This window comes from Poromitra crassiceps (genome assembly GCF_964638095.1).
Source record: "Poromitra crassiceps genome assembly, chromosome: 12".
Lineage (NCBI taxonomy): Eukaryota > Metazoa > Chordata > Actinopteri > Beryciformes > Melamphaidae > Poromitra > Poromitra crassiceps.
The window spans coordinates 24,939,198-24,967,128 of NC_139632.1; the positions used below are offsets into that span (position 1 = coordinate 24,939,198).

At 41.6% G+C, this 27,931-nt stretch overlaps 2 protein-coding genes across 3 annotated transcripts in view; one reads left to right on the forward strand and one right to left on the reverse strand.

The window, feature by feature from the left end:
• The window catches only part of farp2 (FERM, RhoGEF and pleckstrin domain protein 2), a 35,972-nt gene extending 35,275 nt beyond the window's left edge, over positions 1–697 (reverse strand). The window contains exon 1 of the mRNA XM_083648258.1: positions 616–697. The gene's annotated coding sequence lies outside the window, so the exon portion shown is untranslated. The remainder of the gene's footprint in view (positions 1–615) is intronic.
• Positions 698–6,094: 5,397 nt separating this feature from the next.
• Positions 6,095–26,941, forward strand: hdlbpa (high density lipoprotein binding protein a). 2 transcript variants are annotated; one of them, XM_083648052.1, is made up of 28 exons: positions 6,095–6,164; positions 7,399–7,470; positions 11,630–11,772; positions 12,042–12,217; positions 15,057–15,272; positions 15,410–15,616; positions 16,524–16,739; positions 16,908–17,114; positions 17,211–17,318; positions 17,410–17,514; positions 17,870–17,948; positions 18,119–18,258; positions 18,344–18,448; positions 18,615–18,728; positions 18,937–19,023; positions 19,113–19,244; positions 19,335–19,553; positions 20,992–21,213; positions 21,315–21,533; positions 21,643–21,781; positions 21,870–22,021; positions 22,125–22,229; positions 22,316–22,450; positions 22,904–23,047; positions 23,364–23,543; positions 23,750–23,866; positions 23,990–24,130; positions 25,478–26,941. In XM_083648052.1, exons 3-28 carry the CDS (start codon positions 11,670–11,672, stop codon positions 25,565–25,567), a joined length of 3,858 nt encoding a protein of 1,285 aa, XP_083504178.1. In that variant the 5' UTR covers positions 6,095–6,164; positions 7,399–7,470; positions 11,630–11,669; the 3' UTR covers positions 25,568–26,941. The 2 variants fall into 2 exon arrangements, with proteins under 2 accessions (XP_083504178.1, XP_083504179.1); XM_083648053.1 differs by having other exon boundaries at positions 23,370–23,543.
• The last annotated feature ends 990 nt before the right edge of the window (positions 26,942–27,931 follow it).

Below are 27,931 nucleotides of genomic sequence, written 5' to 3' on the forward strand. Positions count from 1 at the left end.
CTGGCAAAACTAGTTTACTGGTTAGTTGACCTCTTCAGGTGATGAAAAACTCGTTTGGTTTGACACAGATATTTTGTTGCACGTTACAATCTAATTATGAGTCTGGTTGTTGGAAGGCTGTCTTTGGGCATGTGAGGCTCATTCAAATTACCCTACGAAGTTTAGTCAAGGACACAAACTTAGTTCTGATAGCAAATCTTCACGGCACACGTGGAGGGAGGTATAGAAGTGGCCATGCAATAGTAGAGCTGGTGAGACTATCGAATCGATTCGGCGACGTAAAAACACGAAATAAGTGACTGCATTAAGATTTACATGTGGGCCTAACTGTAAAACTGGGTCAGTAAGATAATACTGCAGCGGTTACATAAAACCTTTAAATACTAGAAAAATAATGCAAAAACGACGTCGATAAAATGCGCAAAACGAGGACAAATGTTGAATAGATTAACGCCTTTTTCTTTTCTAGAAAAAGAACATTTGGGCACCAGCAGGCTACCGACGAGAAGCGAAAGAAAGTATTGATATTCTTAACCGAGTTTAGCGTTACTTCATGGGAACATAATGAACACCAGGACAATTGCATGCAATTTCACAAAGGAGCATAAAACTTACCGCTATTGATGGTCTTCGAAAATAACAACTAAAAGTTAGTATCATGGAAAAGAACACAACTCCAGTCCATGGTCGCCGTCGTCCAGAGTGCGCACACAGACTAGTTAGTCATTGGGTAAATCAGCTCCATTCGTCCTGCCATTGGTTCATCAGATTGTAGGCTTGCCTACATAATACTGGGGGGAAGATTTACCTTCCCTTAATATAGCTTTGATGGACGGAAAAGAAACGTGTCTGTCTGAAAAATTATACTTTGTGGCTATTAGCCTTCGTGAAAAGTGTTGCAATTGATGGCATCCAGCCCACGTGATATCAACCGATCCACATCCATAGTAAATAAAATCACTCTTTTTTTATCCGTTTTTTAAATGATGTGAGTCACAAAGTGAGAATTGATTCAAGTTTGGGCTAATGCTTTTTATTATTATTATTATTGTTATTATTATTATTATTATTATTATTATTATTATTATTATTATTATTATTATTATTATTATTATTATTATTATATTGTTCACTCTGAGAAAAAAATCACACTGAGCACGGGGGAGGGGGCAATAGTGTGTGTGTGTGTGTGTGTGTGTGTGTGTGTGTGTGTGTGTGTGTGTGTGTGTGTGTGTGTGTGTGTGTGTGTGTGTGTGTGTGTGTGTGTGTGTGTGTGTGTGTGTGTGTGTGTGTGTGTGTGTGTGTGCGTGTGTGTGTGTGTGTGCGTGCGTGTGTGTGTGTGTGTGTGTGTGTGTGTGTGTGCGTGCGTGTGTGTGAGAAGTCTTTTGAGGGAGGATCCTGTGGAAGAGTTATATCCTTCCCACTATGCCTATGTTCTGAAAGCTACTTGATTACATCAAATATGATGAGTTTGTTTGGTTACGTTGCATCTCTGTCCGCTGTTTTGCAGCAGCAGCTGAATGGTCGAGTACGGGTCAGGGCTGGCCAGCGAGACTAGGGTCAGGTTGAACTAACATGCTTATTTTATTATGCAAGGAAAAATAGTGACTTCTATTGGCATTGTAAAGGAGCTCCCCCTGCTGGAAATTTTGTTTTTCATTTAAAATACAAACAGTTATGAATAATTGTGAGAATTGACTGAGAGATAAGGACTGATTTTATAATATTAATATTACTCTATACTATTAATTCTATACTACTTAATTTGGCCTGTGTTGACCTCTGATATGATACAATGTAATGATATAATGAAATGCAATGCAATGATACACCACAACAAAAGATGTTTGAGGTAGAGTCAATGGAATATTTCTTGGGAGTTCTTGAGTATTCCAATTTATAGATTATCATTCATTCATTCGGCATTGTCTTTACCTGCTTATTCCTTTTCAGGGTTCAGGGGACTGGAGCTTATCCCACCCTGGACACCCTGGACATGTCAGCAGTCCATCAGGCAGCTGATAGATTGTCACAGATAACGAAAGCCTTCACATCTTTGTGCAAATCCATAGGCCTTGGTTCAGCCACACTGGTCCACAATCTAAAGGCTCTGCCAGGGATTGAAGCAAATATTCTAACTCAAACTCTAAATTGAAACACTTACAGATGAGCAGATGAGCTGATTGATGTACTGTAAACAAGCTCTGTATGATCAGTAGAACACACACACCCACACCCACACACACACACACACACACACACACACACACACACACACACACACACACACACACACACACACACACACACACACACACACACACACACACAGGACAATGATGATGATGATGATGATGATGATGATGATGATGATGATGATGATGATGATGATGATGATTCAGGTCCCTAACTGGAGAGAAGGAGCATAAGTCTGGATTCGTAGTCTTCTGTATCCCACTGTCTTGTGCCCTATATGGCCATTCTTTTCAAAATGTCTAGCATTTCTATGGCAATGCCCACCCCACATGTGATGAAATGTGTTTAGTAGATGTGAATTGAAATATTGATGTTTGTATTATATCTCCACTTCTGCTTCACGGTTGACCCCTGTAACCTTTGTTTAAACAAATATATCATGTCGTGGAGGAAAGCAGGAGATGGCTTCCTCTGCTATCTACTCTGGGACACCCACTATAGTAGTGAAGGAGACAAGAGAAGCAGCTTCAAATACTTGAGGTACATTCCGGTAGGCAATAGGTAACTGTGAAGAACCCTTTGTAGGGTGGGAGAAAATCTTGATTGAGGTAACACTTTACAATACTGTAACACAAAAAGTGGGTAGTTACTGAGGAACGAGTCAGGAATGAACCATTAGTTCATGATTAGTTCATGAATAGTTAATAGGTAGTTCCTTAATGGTAGTTACTTAAGAACTGACCATTAGTTACCATGTTAACGAACCAGTAAGTAATGATTACTTCCTTAAAAAAATCTTTTTTTTCTTTCGCTAGTTCATGAGTAGTTAATGGGTAGTTCCTTAATGACCCTTAATGGTAGTTCCTTAAAGATCCTTACTGGTAGTTACTTAAGAACTGACTATTAGTTACCATGTTAAGGAACCAGTAAGTAATGATTACTTCCTTAATTTTTTTCCGCTAGTTCATGAGTAGTTAATGGGTAGTTACTTAAGAACAGACTATTAGTTACCATAGTTGTTATAGGGAATTAATCATTAGTTCATGATTACTTCACCATTAGTTACCATATTTGTGCCCCCTCAAGTAAAGCAGGCCATCATACTTAGTTGTTACTAGGGAGTTCATCATTACTTCATGATTACTTTACCATTAGTTACCATGTGTGTGCCCCTCAAGTAAAGCGGGCCATCATGGTATCTGGCTCTGCAGATACATAGTATAGGCTCTACCAACTGCCACAAATCAACAGTCTGGATAGCTCAGTTGGTAGAGAGTCAGACTAATAACCTTGCGATCTCGAACAACTCTTGTATTTATTTGTTATAGGTAGGGTGATGGTAACTAATGGTAAGATAATCATGAAGTAATGATGCATTTCCTAGTAACAACTAAGTATGAAGCCCTGCTTTACTTGAGGGGGCACAAATATGGTAACTAATGATGAAGTAATCATGAACTAATGATTAATTCCCTAGTAACAACTAAGCATGAAGTCCTGCTTTACTTGAGGGGGCACGAACATGGTAACTAATGGTAAAGTAATCATGAACTAATGATAAATTCCCTAGTAACAACTAAGTATGATGGCCTGCTTTACTTAAGGGGGCACACACATGGTAACCAATGGTGAAGTAATCATGAAGTAATGATGAACTCCCTAGTAACAACTAAGTATGATGGCCTGCTTTACTTGAGGGGGCACAAATATGGTAACTAATGATGAAGTAATCATGAACTAATGATTAATTCCCGAGTAACAACTAAGCATGAAGCCCTGCTTTACTTGAGGGGGCACAAACATGGTAACCAATGGTGAAGTAATCATGAAGTAATGATTAATTCCCTAGTAACAACTATGGTAACTAATAGTCTGTTCTTAAGTAACTACACATTAACTACTCATGAACTAGCGGAAAGAAATTAAGGAAGTAATCATTACTTACTGGTTCGTTAACATGGTAACTAATGGTCAGTTCTTAAGTAACTACCATTAAGTATCTTTAAAGAACTACCATTAAGGGTCATTATAAGGAACTACCCATTAACTACTCATGAACTAGCGGGGGAAAAAAAAATATTTTTTTTTAAGGAAGTAATCATTACTTACTGGTTCGTTAACATGGTAACTAATGGTCAGTTCTTAAGTAACTACCATTAAGGAATTACCTATTAACTATTCATGAACTAATCATTAACTATTCATGAACTAATGGTTAGTTCCTGAGTAGTTCCTCAATAACTACCCATTTTTTGTGTTACAGTATTGTAAAGTGTTACAGAGTAAAGAGATGCACAGCACAATTCTTTTAACAAACTCAAATCCTTTGGCTGTCAGTCAACCCATTCATTTCACTGGATGGGAATTAATGTCATAGCCAATAACAGTATGCTACCACCAACCACTCTTCTTCTCCAACATAATGAATGAAGAATCCCTATATGCCCCACCCATATACTGTACACACAAACCAAAAAGACTATTGTGTCAATATGAAGCGGTTTAACGTCCTTATTTCTCTTTGCAGTATAGGCGGGTCTTCATTATTTACAAACTACAAAAACGTAATGAAGGGATTGTTTTTATTACATCAGAATACCTCCCAAACATCATAAAATGGCTCCTTGGTGCAACAGTCTTTGAGATTTTTCCCATTATAGAGTCATGTTCTACTTGACAGTGGCCATGCAAATTATCATGAGACAGTAATGTGAACCTCATTGAGACAGTTAATTCCACGCTGTTGGAAGATAATTCCCAAGAATGTACTGAAACAATAGTCTTCTAAGGCTCACTTCATTGTTGAAGACAAGCTGACACATTTCAATGTTGTCTTTTAAAGACAATACATTGCAGTATATTTGGACCTTTCAGTGCAAGGGCTATGTATGGGAAGATCAGTACAAAGAAACAACGTTGCCCCAAGTGAAGCATTTGAAATGCTAACTCATTCACTCCCCGATTGATTTGTTCAGACATCCATAATCCACGGGGTCTCCTTGCAGGTTGGAGTAGGATACTTTCAATATTCAAGCTTTAACAACTTTGTGTTAGTGAGTGATTAGGGCCAGTTCCTGGAGAGACATATAGCCTATGTAATGTGAATGGAATCAAATCACTCTAAAGAGTCCAAAAATAATTTCTGGCTGATTTTGAGGTAACTTCAGTGTTGCTGAAGTTGCCTCAGTTTATGCCCATGTTATCCAGAAAGTATTACTGCACGACTGTTTAACGTGTCACACTGCCCTATCAAATGCAATGCTTTTCAGTCTGTCTCAGTTTGAGAGGAATTATTGATTACAAATTCGGCCTGCGCTTGAAAGATAACCTGATGGCAATGAAGGGGTTGGCATGAGGTCATCATTAATGGATGCCTCATCTATTACGCTTAAGTGCTAAAGGCTCTGAAAGTGCATTCAGCATTCACCAATGACATGATATGACTCCCTGACTAAATTGTCATTAGTTGTTAGGCTATATCTAGGCTATATCAAATTCTGTGATTGATTAGAGAAATATCAAGTTTTCAACTTTGGCAATATATCATGTCTTGCCATACCACCACCACAATATACCAACATGACATAGACTACCAAACCCATTGACATTTGACTAAATAAAAATAAATTGACAAATTAAAATTGAACTATGTCAACCCAAAAGGCCTCTTGATGAATGAAATTTGGTCAACATTTTTAGGCAAAGTTTCTCTACCTGATCGAGTGCATGGAAAAGAACATTATCGTCAGGAGATTTTAATCCTTTCAATTGAATAAATATTCAGAAGTTATACAAGAGTCTTTTTCACTCCATGGAACAAGTTGTAATCGGACTCTTTGACATGACGTTGGAGGACATGATTGGTGGGCGGCACTGCTATATATCGGTCAGGCTTCGATCCCACCTTCTCGCCAGTGGAATTTCATCACAGCTTCTGCACCTTTAGGGCAGACGAGAACATACAATAAGTAAGTATCCTACGCCGTTTCTTATTGAATATGATTATGTTGACATTGCATGTGACTTCTGCCTTCTATATAGCCGACAAAGTGGTACATGGTTGTTGGGAAAACAGCTTCTTGGTGTAGCTAGCTCCAGTATGCTCTGGCCTGACTCCGTGTCATTTCTCCCCTGCTCAGCTGTATTCCTTATGCCTACGTGGACTAACGGGAGCTAGTAGTACAGCCCGTAATGTTAACGTTAGCTAACATTAGCTCGCCAATGCTACAGTTCAACTGATACTTTTAACGCAATGAGCATGCTGCCTGATAGCGTTGGCTGATTTATTTGGGGGAAAATGCAATAACATGCTTTTAATCTACGAGTATTACAAAGTTATTTCTTATATTCCTGTTTTCAGTCAACTGTATCTTAATGTTCTAACGTTAGCTAATGTTAAGGTAACGTTACAGCTTGAAGTTTGTGTTGATCAGTTTGAGTAAAGCCATGCTACCTAACGTTAGCGTATAGCTATCTGCCGAGCTACGTGTCACAACCACACACACGCCACGGTCAAAGTTTTTAGCAAGTTGGCTAACTAGCTTGGGCTGTGGATCTTGTAATCGCAAGACACTGATTTTTACAATTGGAGATCCTAATAATGCTATATGAGGCACACGTATTTGCTAGGTATTTGAGGCGATCTTACTGCCCACGACTGTCACGATATTCTTGATCTTGACTAAAATGTTGATCAACGCTAGCCAACATGACGCCAGCTAGCGTTACCTTCTCGTTGGTAGCTAGCTAACGTAGCCCTGTAACGTTACCAGCTATTTAGCCAACGTTAAATCCTTAATCCGGGATTTGGGTAAAGACGGATGCTATGGTGGGGCAAGCAAACGTATTTTTCAGCCCCGTTTTTAATCAAATTCTTGACGAGCTGGCTAACCTACTAAATTAACTTATTAGCAGCATCGACAACCCTTAATTAACTCTTGGCTAGTTGGGCTACTTATAGGGATAGCTTTGTTGCTATCTTTAATATGTTGTCTTTAACAGATCACATCTATACCGGTAGATGTGATCTGTTAAAGACAACATATTAACCGGTAGATCAAGTTCCTTGTGCATTTGAATTTTGTAGACATAATGCTAAGTCAGTGTACTGTTACCCGTGCATGTGAAAGCAAACACCCATATTTAAATTGCACTACATCAGAATTTCTGGTCTTCACAAATTATTTTGTCTGTGGTCTTCAGGCAAAAGCTGGCAGGCTGACGCGAACTCGCAGCTTTACAGGACGGATTATCTGGTAACTGACCATTTAGCTGGTAAGATCTTATTACTATGAGCAGTAAGGACTTGACACTTAATCATATGCATTTAACATGTTTTGTTTACCTTCATATAATGGTGGGCCCCTACAGCTAGAAATGTGTTCCTTTTTAATTAATTACAAAAATGTAAACATAGTGGGGAAAATTAATCTTCTGGCCTTATTGCTCAGTCAGCCCCCAGATCATAAAAATTAGAATTGCATTAGAATTGCCCATATGTCATTATTTAAATATCCAATAGGAGGGATCAACCCGAAGAGCATTTTGGTAAACAAATGGCGTCACTGGGTGGAAACGGATATGGGACCCTATGGAGCCAGCCTTGATTGTCTTACTGTTGCCCTGGCTATGTTTACAGTTTAAAAACTGACAGTTCACACAACTTTAACACAACATGCATATATTATACATCAAACTCTTGAGCTACTTCTGCTCTCACTCAGAATGTCAATATAAGCGATAATGAATGATGAATGATGGTGATGTATAGCTTTTGAGATATTAAGGTTTTGCGGTGTCGTGATGCCACGCTGATCCCTCGTGTAAGAGCCATTCTATCTAGGAGATCAATAAAGTGCTATCTTCTAAAATGACAACACCTTCCAAAAGAGGCGCAACTGGGGCGAGGATAGGACCAGAGTCTCATAAACATCAGTACCCCCACAACTCCAGAATTATTCTGCGCTGGATGTCATAATTGGATAAATATATTGTCCCAATTTCAGATGCTCGATCATACCATTTAACTGCACAGTTGTTGCAGCAGGGTCTGCAAGCAGCACTAGTGAGAACTGGGCAGAGCAGCCTTAAGTGTACGAACCCTGACAAGGAAGAGGCCACAGAAAGGGTGTTCTGAAGTTTGTGTAGGGGGGAAATGGCCTACTCCAAAAATTCCCAACTGCTACCTCCACGTTCAAGCTTGTATTGAAGTTCCCTCAATTGCCTGTTCTGTGGAAAAACTGTAAATGCAAATGTGGACCAGTTCTCCACGACATCTGGGAGTTATCTTTCTGTTTTGCAGATTAATTGCAGGCATGCCTGGGGGCAATCCACCCTAAAATAATTCACATACCTCTGCTCTTTTGTTGGCTAGAATTTAAGTCACTCCACCAGCCAGACACAAGACAGCCATGACTCTTGATGATATCGTCTCGAGCTTCATCATTGAAAAAAGACAAGCTTTATTCAGAGCAGTCGGGTGGGCAAGCAGTCTCCCCACTACAGAGCACTATTGTCAGTATTAATTTAACTGTTAAAACTTAAAATGTTGATTTATTCCAATCATCACCTATTATTAATACATGGAATTTTCTGTGTAGGTCAAGTACATGTTTGGCTTGATTGTCTATTTCTTCCTTTTGGAGACACAATAACACACAATAACAGACATGGCATTTGTGAATTCTTTGTTGAGGCAGATTTTTTGCTTTAATCTCATCCTATGTGGACATACTGAGGGGTCAGTGGGGAAATCCTCTTAACCTTGATGCCAGCTCACCTATCTGCAATACTTAGAATAGCACTGGAATGGACAGTTGAACAGAAGACTAACTGGTAATAGCACTGGACATGGACAGTTGAACAGAAGACCAACTGATTTCTTCTTAGAAGCCAAATTCTACTCATGGCACTCCCCATACAACTGTTTTCTTTCTGATACTGAGGCAATTATAATCTGTTTACTTTTGTCAATCTGAACATACCCACACACTTCTGATATGATAACTGACGAGAACTGATATTATTCTTTGAGAAGCATGGATTCTTTTGATAAAGGTAGATTAGATAATGGCGATGGCGACAATCTCAAAGTCCACCCATTGATAAGCTTGTTTATCATGCTAAACCTGTGTATCGAACACTTTCAAGAGGCATGCAAAAGTTTGTTCTGCAGCCCAGAAATGCCAAGAATAGAGCTGAACTACAGTGCCATTTGTTGTGTGTAGAATATCAGATATGATGGTGCCATATCGATTGACCCCAAGCATTCTTTCTAGGGGTGGGGGAAAAAATCGATTCACTTAAGTATCGCCATTTTTAATGTCACGATTTTTGAATCGATCTTTTATTCCAGAATCGATAATCACATTTTTTCTGTTTATGTATGAAATGTTACCACTTTCATCCAGCACATTAGAGCGCTTCCCTCTGCTCCGTGGCTCATACAGCCAATCATGTACCTTGTTAGTACAAGTGAGACGGAAACAGCCAATCATTTAACAGACAAACTCCGAGTGCACCCGCCCCCACTCACACACAACTACGGTAATCATATGCCTTGATCCAGAGCAGAGAGTCCCGACATTTCCTGGATGCAGCACTGTCGAGTTGTAGCAAAATAGACAGTTTGTGTTGTACTCTGAAAGGGTTTTTCCGCCCTTGAATCAAATTGTACATTATCAGCTTTATTTTAGCATGCAAAAGTAGCGCGAGACCCATTCCTGGCTAATGATCGAGTCTCGCATTTTAGTCCTCCGCTGACGCCACTCTCACCCGGTGTTACAAATAATTTGCTGTGGGCGAGTTTCAATTCGTGTTAACGGAACGTGTTAACATGTGTTCTATTAATAAGCGCCCGGGAAATTAACGTTAATGTTAAGACGCCAATTTCACAAATACGGACGTCTGCAACGTTACTTTGCAGTGAATTGAGCTGCGGGGCACCCGCAGCTCAATTCACTTCTGTGAGCAGAGACAAAGTGTTGGAAAGGTTTTACTTGTACTTTGGCACAGGAATAACTCATTGTGTCATCTATTGAGCACACAGCTTATGACTTTATGTATTCTGCTTGGGCGGAGTCTTGATGGGTATATACAACTGATATGGAGAAATGTACCGCATTTTCAGCGAGGCAAGGTTTTTTCTCGCCCAACTAACGGCGCACGGTCCCCAGCGCGGTCGCCCTCCAGCCCTACATAAGCCTATGGCATATTTGTAGTTAAGCAAGTCAAAGCAAAACCCAGGCTTTTCCACACCTCTGATTCACCTAACGTTAACCCTACAACCCTGAAATACACGTTACCAAACGTTTTTTTAGAAGGCTGGCAACGCTAGGCTGTCATCAAAGTAAAACGTCACCATGTCTGTAAATAATGCTTGCAGTTGCACTCAGAGCATGTGTGTGTGTGTGTGTGTGTGTGTGTGTGACAAATTAGACCTACCTGTGTGCCTTGAAAATAAGGTGGTTCAAAATAAAGTGGCTAAATGCAACCTTTTTCTTATGTTTTTTTATTACCTAATAAAAACAGGTAATTAAAATTATCAATAATTATCGATATAGACTGATATGAAAGATGTTATATCAATATACTTTTTAATTATATCGCCCAGCCCTACTCATGATATAATATAGTCTCTAGAAGTGTATGATTCAATTTTACCATGTTCTAATCTAGTGTAAAAAAGCAAACAACTGAAAAAAGGAAAGAAAAGAAACAAATCGCAATAAATCGTAATATCGAATCGCAATAATCGTAGAATTGCAATACTTAATCGCAATATATATCGAATCGGCACCCAAGTATCGTGATAGTATCGAATCGGGAGATAAGTGAATCGGCACAGCCCTAATTCTTTCCCCATTTTTTTTTATTTCTTTGTACAATTAAGTAGCAGGCCAAAATGGCATATATCAGAGGTTTTCAAAGTGGGAGGCAGGCCTCCCCAGGGATGCTCCAAACAGTTTCAGGGGAGGCTCAGTGAATGGAAGTGAAAAAATATTGCATTATTATTAGCTACATTAGTTATCAAAAGGTGATCACATATGGCATTATAATGGCCTAAATGTGTGTGACTCCCAGAGTCAGAAACAAATGCATGCCTTCAGACAGACCTTTTTATGCATTTGATGTAGTCTGAAGTCAAAAAGCAATATCAGGCTATCTTGGCTCATTATTGAGTGTCTTAAGTGTCTATGGGATCAAATAACATAATCATGATCCCATATAGGCATCTAGGAATTGTCTAAACTGGGAGGGGGGTGGGGTTCCGGGCTTTGTCCGAGGGCCCGAGGGGAGGCCCACAGTATCAGACTTTGAAATCCCCTGGCCTATATTAAGGGGAAATACTCTGTATAAGTACTTGGGTATTGTTAATTTTGTTATTTGTGAAGTATTTCCCTGATTAACGTCGATAACTTACCTCTCTTTCCAGTGGCACTCTCGGACTCTGTGTTAACGTGGGATTTTTGACCATGAGCTCAGTCGCTGTACTTACGCAGGAAAGCTTCAATGAGCACCGCAGTGGGCTCTTGCCGGAGCAGCAGGGTGGTGGTGGTGGTGCTGGTGGTGGTGCTGGTGAGTATTTGCTCCGGGTAGGGGTGGTAGGGGTGGGTGATATGGCCCTCAAATAATATCACCATATTTCAGGATATTTCTGCTATAACTATATTCTTGACCATATGACAAAATGATATGAATTGTAACAATAGATCGAACGATACGATATGGCACACCCCTAGCCCTGGTGGATAACTGAATTTTAGGGCCACATTTGATTTAAAACGCAGAGCTCTTAAATGGACGTGTGTGTGTCTGTCTATAACTTTTCCCATCGGTGTGTCCAGCTGCTGCTGTGGTGGCAGGACCCAGTGGTGCGGGCGGGGAGGAAGAATCCCTCCCTACCTACAAGGATGCCTTCCCCCCTCTGCCTGAGAAGGCAGCCTCACCAGAGGGGACCCAGGAAACCACCAACGCCTGGACATCTAAGATCCGTCCTTTGAAGTCTTCTGTAATCACCCAGGTATACATTTTTTAGGGGGAGTAGTCAGTGTTCCCTGTGTTACACAGTGGTCAGGCATACACGATTAAGATTACTTGTCCACCGACAGTTGTTTTTTCAGTGTTCAACAAAACAGTCAAGTGAGGGGATGAGAATATTCCACTCTGGGATACTCTTATGCCGTTCTAAATCGATCTGTGACGTTCCAAGACTTTTGTGAAATGTTGCGATTAACTTTTTTGGTACACTGACTTCTACTTCAGTTAATGGTATCCTACATATCCCAGAATGCCTTTTGGCAACCCCCAGAGAATGTGCCGAAAGCCCCTGACACACTAAGCCGACAGTCGGCCGTCGCCCATGTCTGGGCGTCTGTCGCTCTAGTGTTTGCGGTGTGTCCTACACCGTTGGCTCTAGTCTGCTTTGACGGTGGCTTGTCGCCGTCTTCAACATGTTGAATTGGCGTCGGCTCATTGGTGAGAGAAATCACTCTGATTGGCTGGTCAGCGGTAGAGAAATCACTCTGATTGGCTGGTCAGCGGTAGAGAAATCACTCTGATTGGCTGGTCAGCGGTAGAGAAATCACTCTGATTGGCTGGTCAGCGGTAGAGAAATCACACTGATTTGCTGGTCAGGGGTAGCGAAGTAGGGGAGAAGGCATACAAAACGCTCGGTACATTTTCTAACTATCTTATCTGATGATTCCAATACATGGATATTTTCACAACAATGTGCCTTTGGGAAAGTCCCTTCCTTGAGCCTCTCGCTGCACGATATCACCCATCTTAATGCGGCGTATTTTCCCACCTCTGCCTCGTCCTCTCAGCAAAAGACCAGACAAGGGTTGACGTACGCCAGTGTCATTTGGAATTTTTTATCAGACATAATTCTCGATTAGAAGCAGCTATATTACGAAATGTTTAATTGAGCGAAATGGTAAGCAAACGCTACGTACTTTCTATTTAATGTTTCATGAATCGGGTCTCACGCAGGCACAGAACGTACGTGCTAGTTGCCCGTCGGCTGTCGTGTTTGTGGCGTGTTCAAATGCAACCTTTTTGGCCCTGACACAGGACATGGGAGGTGATGCATCGGTCTGCATCTACAGTAGATGCCGCTAGTCCTTTGAAGTGCTTTCGGTGTGTCGTAGTAGCCTAGCCAGTAGAGCTGTGCATCTTCACTGATCTCACGATTCGATACGATTCGATTATACAAGTCTACGATTCGATTCGATTTGATTATACGATGCATCTTGATGCATCTCTGATGCATCTAGATGCATCTAAAATCGATGCATCACTTTTTCCGCAATACATGATTTATTTTTTCTCACTTTCTTTTTTCTCACTGTGTGGCTACTTTTAAAATAAAAGTGCATTTGGAATTGCATTGTATTGTGATCCATAATTAAAATAAACAACTGTATGTACTTACATTCTATTTTATTTGATTATAAAAAATAAAACGATTTTTGATATTTGTTAATCGATTCAGAATCGTCCTATTAAGCATCGCGATGCATCTCTGAATCGATTATTTTCGGCAGCTCTACTAGCCAGAGATATTTCACTAGTGCAGTGGCTAGCCACTTTGCACAGTGTGCTCAACCATCACAGACGATCATACAGCGAGCTCCACCAATTAAAAACGTTGATATTACACTTTAGAATTGCTCCATGACATCGAATAATTAAAAAAACAAGGATGATACCATACAGATTTGTCTACATGAACATATGCCATCGTTTTCACAACTAGCTCGCTCGTGGTAAGTCTACCTTGAGTGGTTAGGAGTTACGATATTATGGCTAATCTCATTACAGAATATGAACGGGGAAATACTCTGCGGAACCGAGGTGTCACGTGACTGTTGAGCTCTATGCCTTCTACAGTGGATTCCTCACGCTATGATTGCTGAATGTCGGTGCAAAGTGCTGAGTCTAGAAAGAAGGCCTGGCTCTTTTACTCTGAGGGACCCGCAAAACCTGACGTTTAATGTTTTTAAGATGATGTGAAATAATGTTAAATATGTTATCCTATTAAACTCCATTGTAACTGCGCTGAAAATATAATGTTGAGTCGACATGTCATCTAAGATTGGCAAGTTACAAATATGAAATATGAAATAGTCCCAGAAATGCAAGGTACATCACCAGTAGCTTTTTTCTTCTTCTTTCGACACTGTTGGGGTGGGTTTTTCCTTTTTTTCACTCTCTACTGAAAATAACCTGAAAGACAAGTTTGTAATCACATATACAGTAGATTGATCTGAATAGAAACACTCCTTTTTGGAAGAACACATTAGCCTATACAAGCAATGTGACCAATGACTTCTGACAATGACTGATATATTTATGGCTACGCAGTACGCACAACATTAGGCTACACACAACACTAAGCATGATCGGTCTGATCAGATCATGCTTGCTCATGTGCTGTCACCCCCCAAAGGCCCATTCTGAACCAGGAAAAACCCTGAATTACACAGACTCGACAGTGAACACAACACTCAAGTATGAAGGTGTTTTGACACATCTTTAAACTTGTCCTACTGGTTTTTTAATGACGTTAGTTCGGCCTTGGGCTTGGCTTTTCTCTGTCCATTTGCTCTTGAGAGCTAGAAACTTCCAACCTCTTCACATCAATTTATTGAGATAAATGAATAAAATGGTGTGACACAGCAAGCTTCTTCAGTTATTGCTAGTACACATCTCAAAACATGGTTTGGTTTTCACTGGCTGCGCTCTATTTTTACTTATGTTTGCATTATAGATTGAGTATTAGACATTTCTACTTGGTCAATTACATGTTTTCCTCCAACAGATTTGACTTTGAAATGTTTCTTTTCCTCGTGAACTAGGTTTTCCATGTGCCGCTGGAAGAGCGCAAGTACAAGGACATCAACCAGTTCGGCGAAGGAGATCAAGCGAAGGTCTGTGTGGACATCATGCATAAGACCGGCGCCCACCTGGAACTCTCCATGGCTAAAGATCAAGGCCTCTCCATCATGGTGTCTGGGAAGCTGGATGCCGTGATGAAGGCCCGCAAGGAGATTGTGTCCCGACTGCAGACTCAGGTCAATAAATGTCTTTGTGAATTATAATTCTATAAAATGGATGGATAGTTGGATGGATATTCTGAAAACTAATTTGAATTGAAGACCGCAGTGCCAACTCTACGGTTACTTTTATTTTGATTTTTTTTACATAACAGGCTTCAGCTACTGTTGGCATCCCCAAGGAGCACCACCGTTTTGTCATCGGTAAAAATGGGGAGAAGCTTCAGGAGTTAGAGCTCAAGACTGCCACCAAAATCCAGATCCCGCGACCTGACGACCCCAGCAACCAGATAAAGATCTCTGGCACCAAGGAGGGCTTGGAGAAGGCAAAGCACGAGATCCTATTGATCTCTGCTGAGCAGGTAACATGTCGCCCTCTGACAACCTGATCGCTGTAGAAAGCTTTTTTTTCTTCTTCTCCCAAAGCTACAAACAGAAAACAAGGGTTTAAGTCTGTGATACTCCTGTGATATTGAATGAGATGGTGCGCGTGTTTTCATAGAACTCCTAAACCTAAATATAGTAATCCCCAAGAGAGTGTTAACTGTGACAAACAATGAGATGAGACATTATGGCTTGTTGGCTCGGTTTTGTAATCATGAAGGATGACATTGATGTAATTAAAATAGTTTTCGAAGCATACCTGTCTTCACCAGGCAGGGTTTCTCACTAGAGAAAGGAGCTGGGAAAGTAGTTCTCATGAGACTTAGTTGTGATTCACTTCGTTGAGGTTGATACTGATATTTTCCCACCCATATTGTGAAGCATCATCATCAAACATCAAATTGTAGTTATACAATTCTGTGGGACGGGGACAGGAAGCTATCAAGCAGTAAGAGGTGTTTGTTTTTATTGTGTGTTATCATGCAAGTCCTCACTTTCATTCATACAGGAATTTTGTTTTTAAGGTAGCATCTCATGAGTTATTTTTATGTAATTTCTTAACGTTTATTATTTGAATATTTCGAGATGTTCTTGATTTATTGCACTACCACCTTGAAATGAAGAGGGACATATTTTGGTAATATCAATTTGGGTCATACATCTAATTTAATCATTCACTGAATCATGAGGAACTTTTGAACTGAACAAATTATTGTTGATTTAAGACATGTAAATAATAGTCACTGTCATCATTGGTCTGTCAAGAGTCACCCAGTTGCACTGGATCAGTGGAGTAAACTATTGCTTTATGTGAAGTTGATTATTGACAGTGGCTGATCTTATTACTTTCTTTTCCACCTCCCCTTATCCTACTGTCTCTTTCAGGACAAGCGTGCTGTGGAGAGGGTGAACATTGACAAGGTGTACCACCCATTCCTCACCGGGGCCTACAATAAGCTTGTAGGAGAGATGATGCAGGAAACTGGTGCCCGCATCAACGTCCCCCCTCCCAGCGTCAACAAGACGGAGATTGTCATCACTGGGGAGAAGGAGCAGGTGGCCCTTGCTGTGACTTTGATCAAGAAGGTTTATGAAGAGAAGGTATGTAGGTAAACCATTACAGGGAATGTTTGTGTTTATAGAGATCACAATACTGAACTTTCCTTAGGTTGAACATTAAAACCCTTGACATAATTGTCATGTATTGGACCCTCCTCTCTGTCAAAAAAAAAACAAGACCCCACCTGATCTACTCTTTACCTATTGCAGAAGAAGAATGTCACTACAATTGCAGTGGAAGTTAAGAAGTCTCAGCATAAGTATGTCATCGGCCCCAAGGGAAACACCCTGCAGGAGATCTTGGAGAGAACTGGTGTCTCAGTTGAAATCCCACCATCTGACAGCAGCTCAGAAACTGTCATCCTTCGTGGGGAGCCAGACCGGCTGGGTCAGGCCCTCACTGAAGTTTATGCCAAGGTATGGAACATTTTTAAATGACCTTGTGATGCACCATTTACCTCATTATTGAAAATGTGACAGGGAGTAACATAAAAACCCCATTTACATTTACAGGCCAACAGCTATACTGTTTCCTCGGTCTCGGCTCCTTCCTGGCTTCATCGTTTCATTATTGGCAAGAAAGGGCAGAACTTGGCCAAGATTACCCAACAAATGCCCAAGGTTTGTGCAATGATGGATTTCTTATTTGTAGTAATTAAATTGTACAACTCTATAGGATTTAATATAATTTTTTATTCGATTTTGTTCTCAGGTGCACATTGAGTTCACCGAGGGAGAGGATAAGATCACCCTGGAGGGTCCCACCAAAGACCTGCAGATTGTGCATAGCCAGATTGAAGCCATTGTTACAGATCTGGTGAGAATCGAATCTTGAGTCAAGTCATTTGGTCCAAGACATACTGTAGTTCCCAGTAAAAAAAAAAAGGTAACGTTTTCTAATCCCAAAGTAAAGTGTTGGAAACTAAAATTTAGTAAACGTATATTAAGTAGAATGAAACTGAAGTTCGGCAAAAAAATATCCAAAATGTCAATTTAAGAGAACAGTAGGCCTACGACTTCTTGCCAAGAGATAGAAATGTGGACTTTTGGTTATTTTATGAACTGAGGCTCAACAATGCTGAGAATTAAGCAAAACAGGTTCTGTTATTTGATTTCTTGTTACTCACAATCTCTGTCATATATCTTCCTTTTTGTTTGCTTTCACCCAACAGGTGAGCCGTATGGATTATGCAGAGATTAGTGTGGACCCCAAATTCCACAGACACCTAATTGGAAAAGGTGGTGCTAACAGTAAGTACCATGTTACTTTATTTAAGCACTGTAATCCCAGAGGCTGGTCTGTTGCGTTGCAAACAGTGCAACAAAAATCGCATACAAAATCCCTCCTTGTCCCATAACCATGTATTTATTCATCCATAAATTGATTTGTTTGATTTATTCATAAATGTATTTATTTATAGTCAACCGCATCAAAGAGCTGCATAAGGTGACTGTCCGCATTCCCCCTGACAATGAGAAAAGCAACCTCATCCGCATTGAGGGGGATCCCCAGGGTGTGCAGGAAGCCAAGAAGGAGCTGCTTGAGCTGGCGTCACGCATGGTTTGTACAAACTCGGGTTTAATGTCAAGATGTCAGAAATGGGATCTCTGATGTTGGCCGTTACTGAATGTATCATCTCTCACAGGAGAACGAGCGTACAAAGGACCTGATCATTGAACAGCGTTTTCACAGAGCCATCATCGGGCAAAAAGGGGAGAAGATCAAAGAAGTGCGCGACAAATTCCCAGAAGTGAGTTGTTAAGGAAGGAAATTCTCCAGGTCACATGTCTGTTGGACTGCGGAGTGGCTTGTGTGTGTGTGTGTGTGTGTGTGTGTATTGGGGGCGGATACTGGAATTGTTTTCTCTGTACTGAACCCATTTCAGTTGCCTAACTTGTAATAATTATTTGTTCAAGGTCATCATCAATTTCCCCGACCCGGCAATGAAAAGTGACATCGTTCAGCTCCGGGGCCCGCGCAATGAGGTGGAGAAATGCTCCAAGTTCATGCAGAAGATTGTGGCTGAAATGGTAAATTATCTTCTTAGGATATTTATTTATTTACGTTTGTTTGTTTGGTTTTTCTTTACTCAATGTTTTAATGTGTTACAAACTGCAGTGTTTTAAACCCGCTACTATTGCTATGACAAAGAATAGTTCTACAACACCATCTGATTACAGTAGTTGTGAATGCCATAACAAAGTGTAATTGAGTGTTCATTATTTCTGTCATTGCCAGGTGGAGAACAGCTTCTCTGTCTCAGTCCCCATCTTCAAGCAATTCCATAAGAATATAATTGGAAAAGGAGGATCAAATATCAAGAAGGTAAATCTAAGATAATATACACTTAGCTGAATGAAATAGTCTTTCAAAAGTTCATTTCACATTGATAGTTTAATTATTTTGCTTTCTAGATTCGTGAGGAAACAAGCACAAAGATTGATCTGCCTGCTGAGAACAGCAACTCTGAGATGATTGTCATCACTGGCAAGAAGGCAAACTGTGAGCTTGCCCGAACTCGCATTTTAGCCATTCAGAAAGAGCTGGTAAGCCCCTACACCTCAGTGCATCCAACGCTTTGACAGATGGGTATACATCTACTAGGTGTGCCTAACTGATGTCTCAATTGTGTTCAGGCAAACATCACAGAGATGGAGGTTTCCATTCCCTCCAAGCTACACAACTCCTTGATTGGGTCAAAGGGCCGCTTTGTGCGCTCAATCATGGAAGAGTGTGGCGGTGTGCACATTCACTTCCCCACCGAGGGCTCAGGCATTGATAAGGTCACCATCCGAGGCCCTATTGAGGAGGTGGAGAAAGCCAAGCAGCAACTGCTTGCCTTGGCAGAGGAGAAGGTTTGTATTTAAGAAATAATGTTGTGGGAATGGAAAGCCAGGAGGTGCTTCTTTTGAAAGAGGTTCTCTTAATGTAGGACTGATGAAGCAAAGAGTCCTTTCATCAGTCAAAATGACCACAGTAATGTTCATCATTCAAAATGACCACAATAATGTTCATAACTAGTCACAAGATATGAGGCTAAATCATGTAGAGATAACATGCGACAAAGGTCCTTGGCTAGATTCAAACCCAGGAGCTTGTGGTTACATGGTATGCACGCCTTAGACCACTGAGCTATCAGGATGGCCCAGGTGCTGCAAATTTCCTGTTTCAGAATAAATGAATGTAATTTAAACCAATCGCACATTATTAAAATCATTGTTTTAAAATGTTAAAGGAGAATTTCGTTTTTTTTTTAACCTGGACCCATCTCCTGGCAATAATTATGATTTGGCCACTCACCCAGCGATGTCTGCAGCGTTTCTGGGCGTCCTAGCGTTGTTTTGAGATCAATAGCGTCCAAGTCAGTCGTAAAATGGAGCTGATTTGGGGCCAAGTGTGAGCCTGTCTTTCCTGCATCTAAATAGCTATTTTTATTCCCGTTTTCGCCACATATCGCCATAATCTGATCCGTCAACATCCACCAGAGTGATATTTCCCCCCAGGCTATTTCCTGGTCTCTCCCAGGGACCAAATTACCTCAAACGTGATCTCGGTCACCAAGTCTCGTGAAGTCCCGCGATACTTTCCTGCCGACTGGTCAACTACAGGTAGGACGCTTTGCGGTGGTGGTTTTAGCGTAACCTATGTGGGGTTTGGCATAACCTTCGTTATTTCGAATCCCACATAGGTTACGCCAAACCCCACATAGGTTACGCTAAAACCACCACCGCAAAGCGTCCTACCTGTAGTTGACCAGTCGGCAGGAAAGTATCGCGGGACTTCACGAGACTTGGTGACCGAGATCACGTTTGAGGTAATTTGGTCCCTGGGAGAGACCAGGAAATAGCCTGGGGGGAAATATCACTCTGGTGGATGTTGACGGATCAGATTATGGCGATATGTGGCGAAAACGGGAATAAAAATAGCTATTTAGATGCAGGAAAGACAGGCTCACACTTGGCCCCAAATCAGCTCCATTTTACGACTGACTTGGACGCTATTGATCTCAAAACAACACTAGGACGCCCAGAAACGCCGCAGACATCGCTGGGTGAGTGGCCAAATCATAATTATTGCCAGGAGATGGGTCCAGGTTAAAAAAAAACGAAATTCTCCTTAGTGGGGTTTTTGAATTTGAGTTTTGTTTGTAACAAGTTAATAAGAACTTCTTCTCTGCCCACCCCCTTGATCAAATATGGCATGGTTGTGACTAAAGCCTATTTAGGGTGACCTGAAGAAGTAGATTTTTTGTTCTCAGACCACTGACTTTAAGTGTTTCAATTAATGTTCCAGCAAATAAAGAGTCACACCGCCGAGCTGCGTGCGAAGCCGGAGTACCACAAGTTCCTCATTGGGAAAGGGGGCGGAAACATCCGTAAGGTTCGCGACAGCACCGGTGCCAGGATCATTTTCCCCACTGCAGAGGACCAAGACCAGGAGCTGATCACTGTGATTGGCACGGAAGAGGCGGTGCGCGAGGCGCAGAAGGAGCTGGAGGAACTCATCAAGAGTTTGGTAAGGCTCCCAATGAGTTTTGAACATGCCTGGTCAGTGCCAGCCAAACTTTCGCCCCCTTTTTATAATGCTTGCATATTGAACAAATTTACTTTGGTCAGGATAACGTCGTGGAGGATCTAATGATGGTTGATCCCAAGCACCATCGCTACTTTGTGGCTCGCCGTGGCCAAGTCCTTAGGGACCTTGCTGATGAGTATGGTGGTGTGATGGTGAGTTTCCCTCGCACTGGTTCTCAGAGCGAGAAGGTCACCCTCAAAGGAGCCAAAGACTGTGTGGAGGCAGCTAAAAAGCGCATGCAAGAGATCGTTGAGGACTTGGTGAGTGAACACTGGCTTGCTTTCATGAGTTATTTTTGTTATTTTATTTATTTATTTGGCGAAATCATGTTAATTTGAGTGATTTCCCCTTGACCCGTTTGATTTCCAGGACGCTCAAGTGACCATTGAGTGTGTAATTGCTCAGAAGTTCCACCGTTCCATCATGGGTCCCAAGGGCTCAAGGATCCAGCAGATCACCAGAGATCACAATGTACAAATTAAGTTCCCAGACCGTGAGGACCCTCAAGGTAAAGGCATGACCAGTCTGAATGGTTGTGGATGCTGTCTTTACAGACTTTGATTTTCTGATCAGAATTCTGTCTGATTTCCTTTTAGCTGCTCCTCCTGCTGAGGCACCTGTACAGGAGAATGGAGAGGCCAATGGGGAAGTGAAGGAGCCCATTGATCCAGCTGCACCTAAGAAGTGTGATGTGATTGTGATTTCTGGCCGTAAAGAACGGTGCGAGGCTGCCGTGGAAGCATTGAAGGTCAGCATTCATAACAGAACTTGACTTATTTCTCATGAAATCTTTGCTTTGTTTGCTTGACTTGATCATTAAACTCTTTCTCTCTCTTGCTGTCTTTTCCAAGGCTTTGGTTCCCGTCACTATTGAGGTGGAAGTGCCTTTTGAGCTTCACCGTTACATCATTGGACAGAAAGGAAGTGGAATTCGCAAGATGATGGATGAATTTGAGGTTTGCATTAAACTGTTGTGCCTTTGTTTGGTGTGCACCGGATTTCATTTTGCTATAATTTAGTAAGATTTCTCTTCTTCCCCCAGGTAAATATTCAAGTGCCTGCTCCTGAGCTGCAGTCAGATATAATCTCCATCACTGGCTTGGCCAATCACCTAGACCGCGCCAAAGAGGGCCTCCTGGAGCGCGTCAAAGAGCTGCAGGCTGAGCAGGAGGATCGGGTTAGTGTTGCAAAATACTTCAGATGGGACTTGAAACTAATGTCCACATAGTCGGCTATCCCTGTTGTACCTGCTGGTCAATAGGATTTTTTTTGTGTGTGTACTGAATTTGAGAAAGGTCCAGTAGACCGATTTGGCTGGCTCAGTTCACTCACTAAAGCAAGCATGTTGAAGGGATGTACAGTACAATGTGTGATGAAAACAAAATTATCTGTTTTGAATGGTTGTTGGAAGTGGTTATAGCATGTTCATATTTTGCATACTCTTTATTGGAGCAGTTGGGGGTTTAAATTCAAAGGCAGTAATGATCATAATGGTAATGATCATAATGGTTATTCAAGGGGGGTGGGGGGGGGTGAGTATCTTTAAAGTGACAGCTGGAGAGTTTATAAAATAATAGAAAATAAACATGGGGTTAAACCCCAAGTAATGTTTCTATCAATCCTACTACAGGCACTCAGGAGCTTCAAGTTGACCATCACTGTGGAACCCAAGTATCACCCCAAGATTATCGGCCGCAAAGGTGCCATTATTACCGCCATCCGCACTGAACATGATGTAAACATCCAGTTCCCAGAGAAGAATGATGAAAACCAGGTATAGTATTCCACTCACTGTAAATGAATTGGCTTATCATCCACTCGTAGATGCAGAGGGTAGAGGGTACACTTTTTGTCTGTAGGTTTTATTTGGAGCCATTAAGGGAAATGAGCAGGTGGTGCTAAGTTGGCACAGTTCCTACATAAAAGCGGGAAAAATGCATCTCAACTTACAATTTAGCCTTTACGAGTTGCTCATGATGCTGTCATCCAATCATCAAACAATGAGATGGAATGTTTCAAATGCCCGGCTTCATTTGATTCAAAGTTTCTGCTACAGGGTGTGAGTTGAGTTCGCTGTGGTTTCTCCACAGGATCAGATTACCATTACAGGGTATGAGCACAAAGCCACAGCTGCACGAGATGCCATCCAGGCTATTGTGGATGAGCTGGAGGAGATGATCTCTGAGGACATCACCCTGGACAGCAGGGTCCATGCCCGCATTATCGGAGCGCGTGGCAAGGGCATCCGCAAGATCATGGATGAGTTTAAGGTGAGGCTTTTCATATGACGGGCAATGTCCTTGTGAATGCCAAATGGAATTTAAAAGGTGGCAGTTGTCACTTTTCCCCATTTTAAAATTAACATGATCACCCTTACGCATTGCAAAATATAAAATGTTTTTTTGTTTTTGTTTCAGTGATTGCTTGCTAGAGCGTCCAGACTTTGACATGGCCTGATGTTGTCTCTTGTTTTTAGGTTGATCTCAGGTTTCCCCAGAGTGGATCTGCAGACCCAAACCTTGTGACAGTCACAGGTCGTCCTGAGCTTGTGGATGAAGCCATCGACCATCTCCTTAACCTGGAAGAGGAATTTGTAAGCATTTTTCATACATCCTTCCATACATTAATAATTGTTGACCTTCCAGTAGATACCGTAACTAGTTTTGGAATGTTTACTGATTAGCACTGATGCACTTTACACTTGTGCCACTTTCAGATGGCAGATGTTGGTGAGAGTGAGGCAAAGTCTGCTTACATGAGGCCCCATGGGAGCAGTGCTTCTGCCATGGATGAACCACGCGGTCCATCCAAGGGCTTCGTGGTGAGGGAGGCCCCCTGGACCACTGGCAGTGAGAAGGTGAGGCATTTTCACTTACCTCGCATCACCAGGCACACTCTCAAACAACAAGAGCCTGATATACATTACCTGCTTCTCGGGCTTCCTGTCTAGGACCCGCCCTAGATCCGGCACCAGGGCCGTTTCTCAATAAGGGTTCTTGTGTGTTCTTTTGTCCCTGTGAAACGTCATCAGTCGCAGCCCAAGTACTGTTCCAATGCAAAGTTCACATTTAGCCAAGAACGCTTAAAATTCCCGGATGTGTTCTCGACATGCCCACTTTACCGAGGATGCTGTGGTTGGTGACTTGTGTCAACTTGGCAAGGCACATATCCCAGCATTCATTTCGGCATAAGCGGAGGCAGAACGCAGCAGAGAAGACGCCATAAGCTCCAGGATGTTTTTTTTGTACAATTTTTAAGTTTTATTTCATCACTAAATTAATTTCTGATGACTTTTGATGCCTACAAGCAGGGTAGTAGGTTTCAATAAGTGCCACTTTATGAACATTTATGGCAAAAAATGCCAAAAAAGCTCCAGAGCTTAATTGGCAGCATCTACATCAGCTGAGCTTTTTACATCAGCTGAGCTTTTTATTTGTGTAGTACTGCAGGCGGCCTCTGCGCTGGTATTGCGCAATACCCTCAAGAACGCATCGTCTCAAACTGCCAACAGTGTTGTGTGCTTGTGACCTAACAAGTTCATTCTTCCAAGAATGACTAGCAAGAACATTATCCCCAAGAACACAAGAACAAGAACGCATTCTTGGTATTGAGAAATGGCCTAGGTCTGGCGGATGTGTGTTAGTGTTATCGTTCCCCCATAGGTCAGGTCACCCCCGTAGCCTGGGGGCCGTTTGCGCACTTTGATGACATCACCACCCGTCTCCAAACATCCCAATCTGCTGCCAGTCCACCGCTTTCCCCGTCCATCTCTTTATGTCCATCACGCATTCTCCCCTCAGCCTTCCTACACCTCTTCTTCCATCAACTGCACCGTGCATGATGCTATTTGCTAGGGGCCCATTTTTTTCGTGTCTGAACCACTGTAACTTTCTCCGTCTTGCAGTTTCCATCAACGGCTCAAGAGCCCCTGTCAGCTTTTGTATCTCCTGTTTCACAGTTTAATTTGTGGTGTGTATTAGCTAGATATCTCGCATCACATTTACTAAGATGTCCAGTTTTCAGAGCAGAATTGTTTTGTTGTTTGTTTTTTAGCACACCATATCTGCAACGGTCGTTACTGGATGACCAGATGCCAAGTTTCCCCCCCCAGACTACATTTTCACACAATTGGGTCAGATAGTCAGTTAATCATGTCTGTCTGTGTGTGTGTGTGTGTGTGTGTGTGTGTTTGTTTGTGTTTTAGGCTCCCGATATGAGCAGCTCTGAAGATTTCCCTAGCTTTGGCGCCCCAGTGGCAACCAAGGCTTCTCCCTGGGGACCCAAGCGCTTCTAAGCTGTGCTGCTACAGATGGGCACAATCTTCCCTTTCGTCGTCCCCTCTTGACCTGGACTGACCGCTGACCCTCAAAGTCTTCAGTTCTGAGAATGACATGCTTCTCTGTCTACTTACCCTGGTCTGCCTTTGCAGATTCATCATGAAGTCTAAAGTGCTTTTGGAAACTGTAATTGACTTGTGAGCTTTGTATCTGCATTCAATAATACTGTCTTCTGAAAAAAAATGAAAAAAAAATCAAGGTATTGTGAGAGATGTTGCGGTTTAGTCTATACCGCCAGTAAAAGACTCAAGTTAAATGTTAATTAGACTTAACATTTCATTGTGGTTTGAATTGTTATACCAAAATCAAAAGGTGGCCAGATGACTTCACATAGTTTCTTAAATTTACTGAGCTGCCCTTCTCTTAGTTGCCTTCGCAGGGTGGGGCAAAGGGATTGATTTGCTGCTCGTAACATTGTCCAGAACTGATGCCTGACCAATGTTGGGACCAGCTGTTATAGTAATCCCCCCTCCCCCCCCTGCTTTCCTCATGTAGCTGAGTGAAATCTGTCAGTCGTTAGCCTTCAAGCACATTGTAGTGAGTGTCCTCTGTCACTGTCACCTCTTTCCCATTTGCTTGTAACTGTGCTTCTGTGAATATGGTCAAGTAGTGGCATGTACCTTGTAGCCTTATGAATTGGTCAAATTTGTTGGAAGAGGTTTCAGCCACTGCAGAATGGCACACACTCAAACTGCCAGATGCTTTGGAGATCATGCCAGAACTATACCGTTTCTTACAACACTAGGCCTAGAGCTCCAATGTATCAAACCTCACACTAACTGTTGAATGAACTTTTTCCACACTTTATTTTTTTGACATTCAAAATTGTATCACTCTACGTTAACGATATGAACATGTTTGTGAGCAAAAGAGCAGACCACCTTGTGCCAATTATCTGTCTAGTGATGTCCTGTGTTACTCATCCTTGGTATTGGGTCAGTGTCCAGTCCCTTTGTCTTCCAATTGCTATGCAGATTGTTCTGTTCAATAGCAATGGCCCTATTCAGCCTTACAGCTAGAATGATACAAACCAGGTAGGGATGATGTCAAGGTTTATTTTTTAATGGGGAACTGGAAAGGTATGTTCCTTTGAAAGCTGTTTGAACATTTGCCCCAGTTGTTGCACTTCGTTGAGTTCACGGAATGTCTCATTTTGCTTGAGGAGTGCAGATTTAGCTTGCTAGCTGCTATCAACATCTAGCATCAGCCTATCTTGGTTTATATCCTTCTAGCCTTGAATGAAAGATTATGCAAATACCATAGAAGTGAACGATAATGGATGACACTGGAAATGAAATTGTCCAAAAAAGTCAATAAAAATTGAAAACTTTTTTTGGGGTTGTGCAGAATTGTCTTTTGTAAATGGAAATAATTTATATTCACCTTTACTGCATGACATAATTATGTGTAAATGGCAGGACTAAAGTAGGTTATCGCAAATGCTCATGCCATGTTTTGATGAGTATTGCATGCTTCACATAGGGGTGGGAAGAGGCCCGTTGTGTTAAATGTGCCTGAGTTTGTACAAGAAACACGACATTTAATTCATCACAAGCACCTGGTCATGATACTCAGTTCAATGGTCAGGTATTGATTCAGGAACTAGTGCACACCACGTGCACTCTAGTCCAGGATCTTTCTGAACACTTTGTTATGAAGACTAGAAGGTTGTCACTGTTGTCAAGCTGACAGTCTGCATTACTTTACCAAATCAATCATGCTTAACAAACTGAGCTGGCTCTCAAAGAGGAACCATGCATTGTTGTCACATGCAAATTTTGATTGTTTATTTTTTCCACTGGGACCACATGGCCATGTAAAACCTGACCGAATCAATGAAAACTACAAACTAGCCTACTTCTCCTCTGATTTTTCACATGGTGCGAGTAGACAATCATTTTCTACTGAAGTGATGAACTGGAAACTAATAGAGATAACTACTGGTGAAAAGTCCCCAGTGTTGCAGTGTCAAGCTAGCCACAGTGCGGCGATCTCCATGGGTGAATTTCTTGCAGGAACTATTATTGTCCCTCTGCCCACAAAGGTTCCTACCTCAGTATTGCAACAATTTGTTTTCTACAGTAATGCTTTGGCTACTATATTTTCTACACTAATGGTTTAGTACTACTGTGGTTTTCTACAGTAATCTTTTATTACTGTGATTTTCTACAGAGTAGCCTACTTTTTGCTGTGGAATATACAGTGCCCTACTGTAAAAATTATATAGCCTACAGTAATTAAATGTGCCTAACAGTGATTTGTTTTACAGTGTGGCCAATATCAAATTTTTAGTAAAAGGGAAATTTCAGCCTGATTGATTA

Coding starts and splice junctions, on each gene's coding strand:
- hdlbpa (XM_083648052.1), top strand. CDS start 11,670: ATGAGCTCAGTCGCTGTACTTACGCAGGAAAGCTTCAATGAGCACCGC. Junction 18,259..18,343: donor TTGAGCTGGCGTCACGCATG/GTTTGTACAAAC, acceptor CATCTCTCACAG/GAGAACGAGCGTACAAAGGA. Junction 23,048..23,363: donor AGAAGAATGATGAAAACCAG/GTATAGTATTCC, acceptor GTTTCTCCACAG/GATCAGATTACCATTACAGG.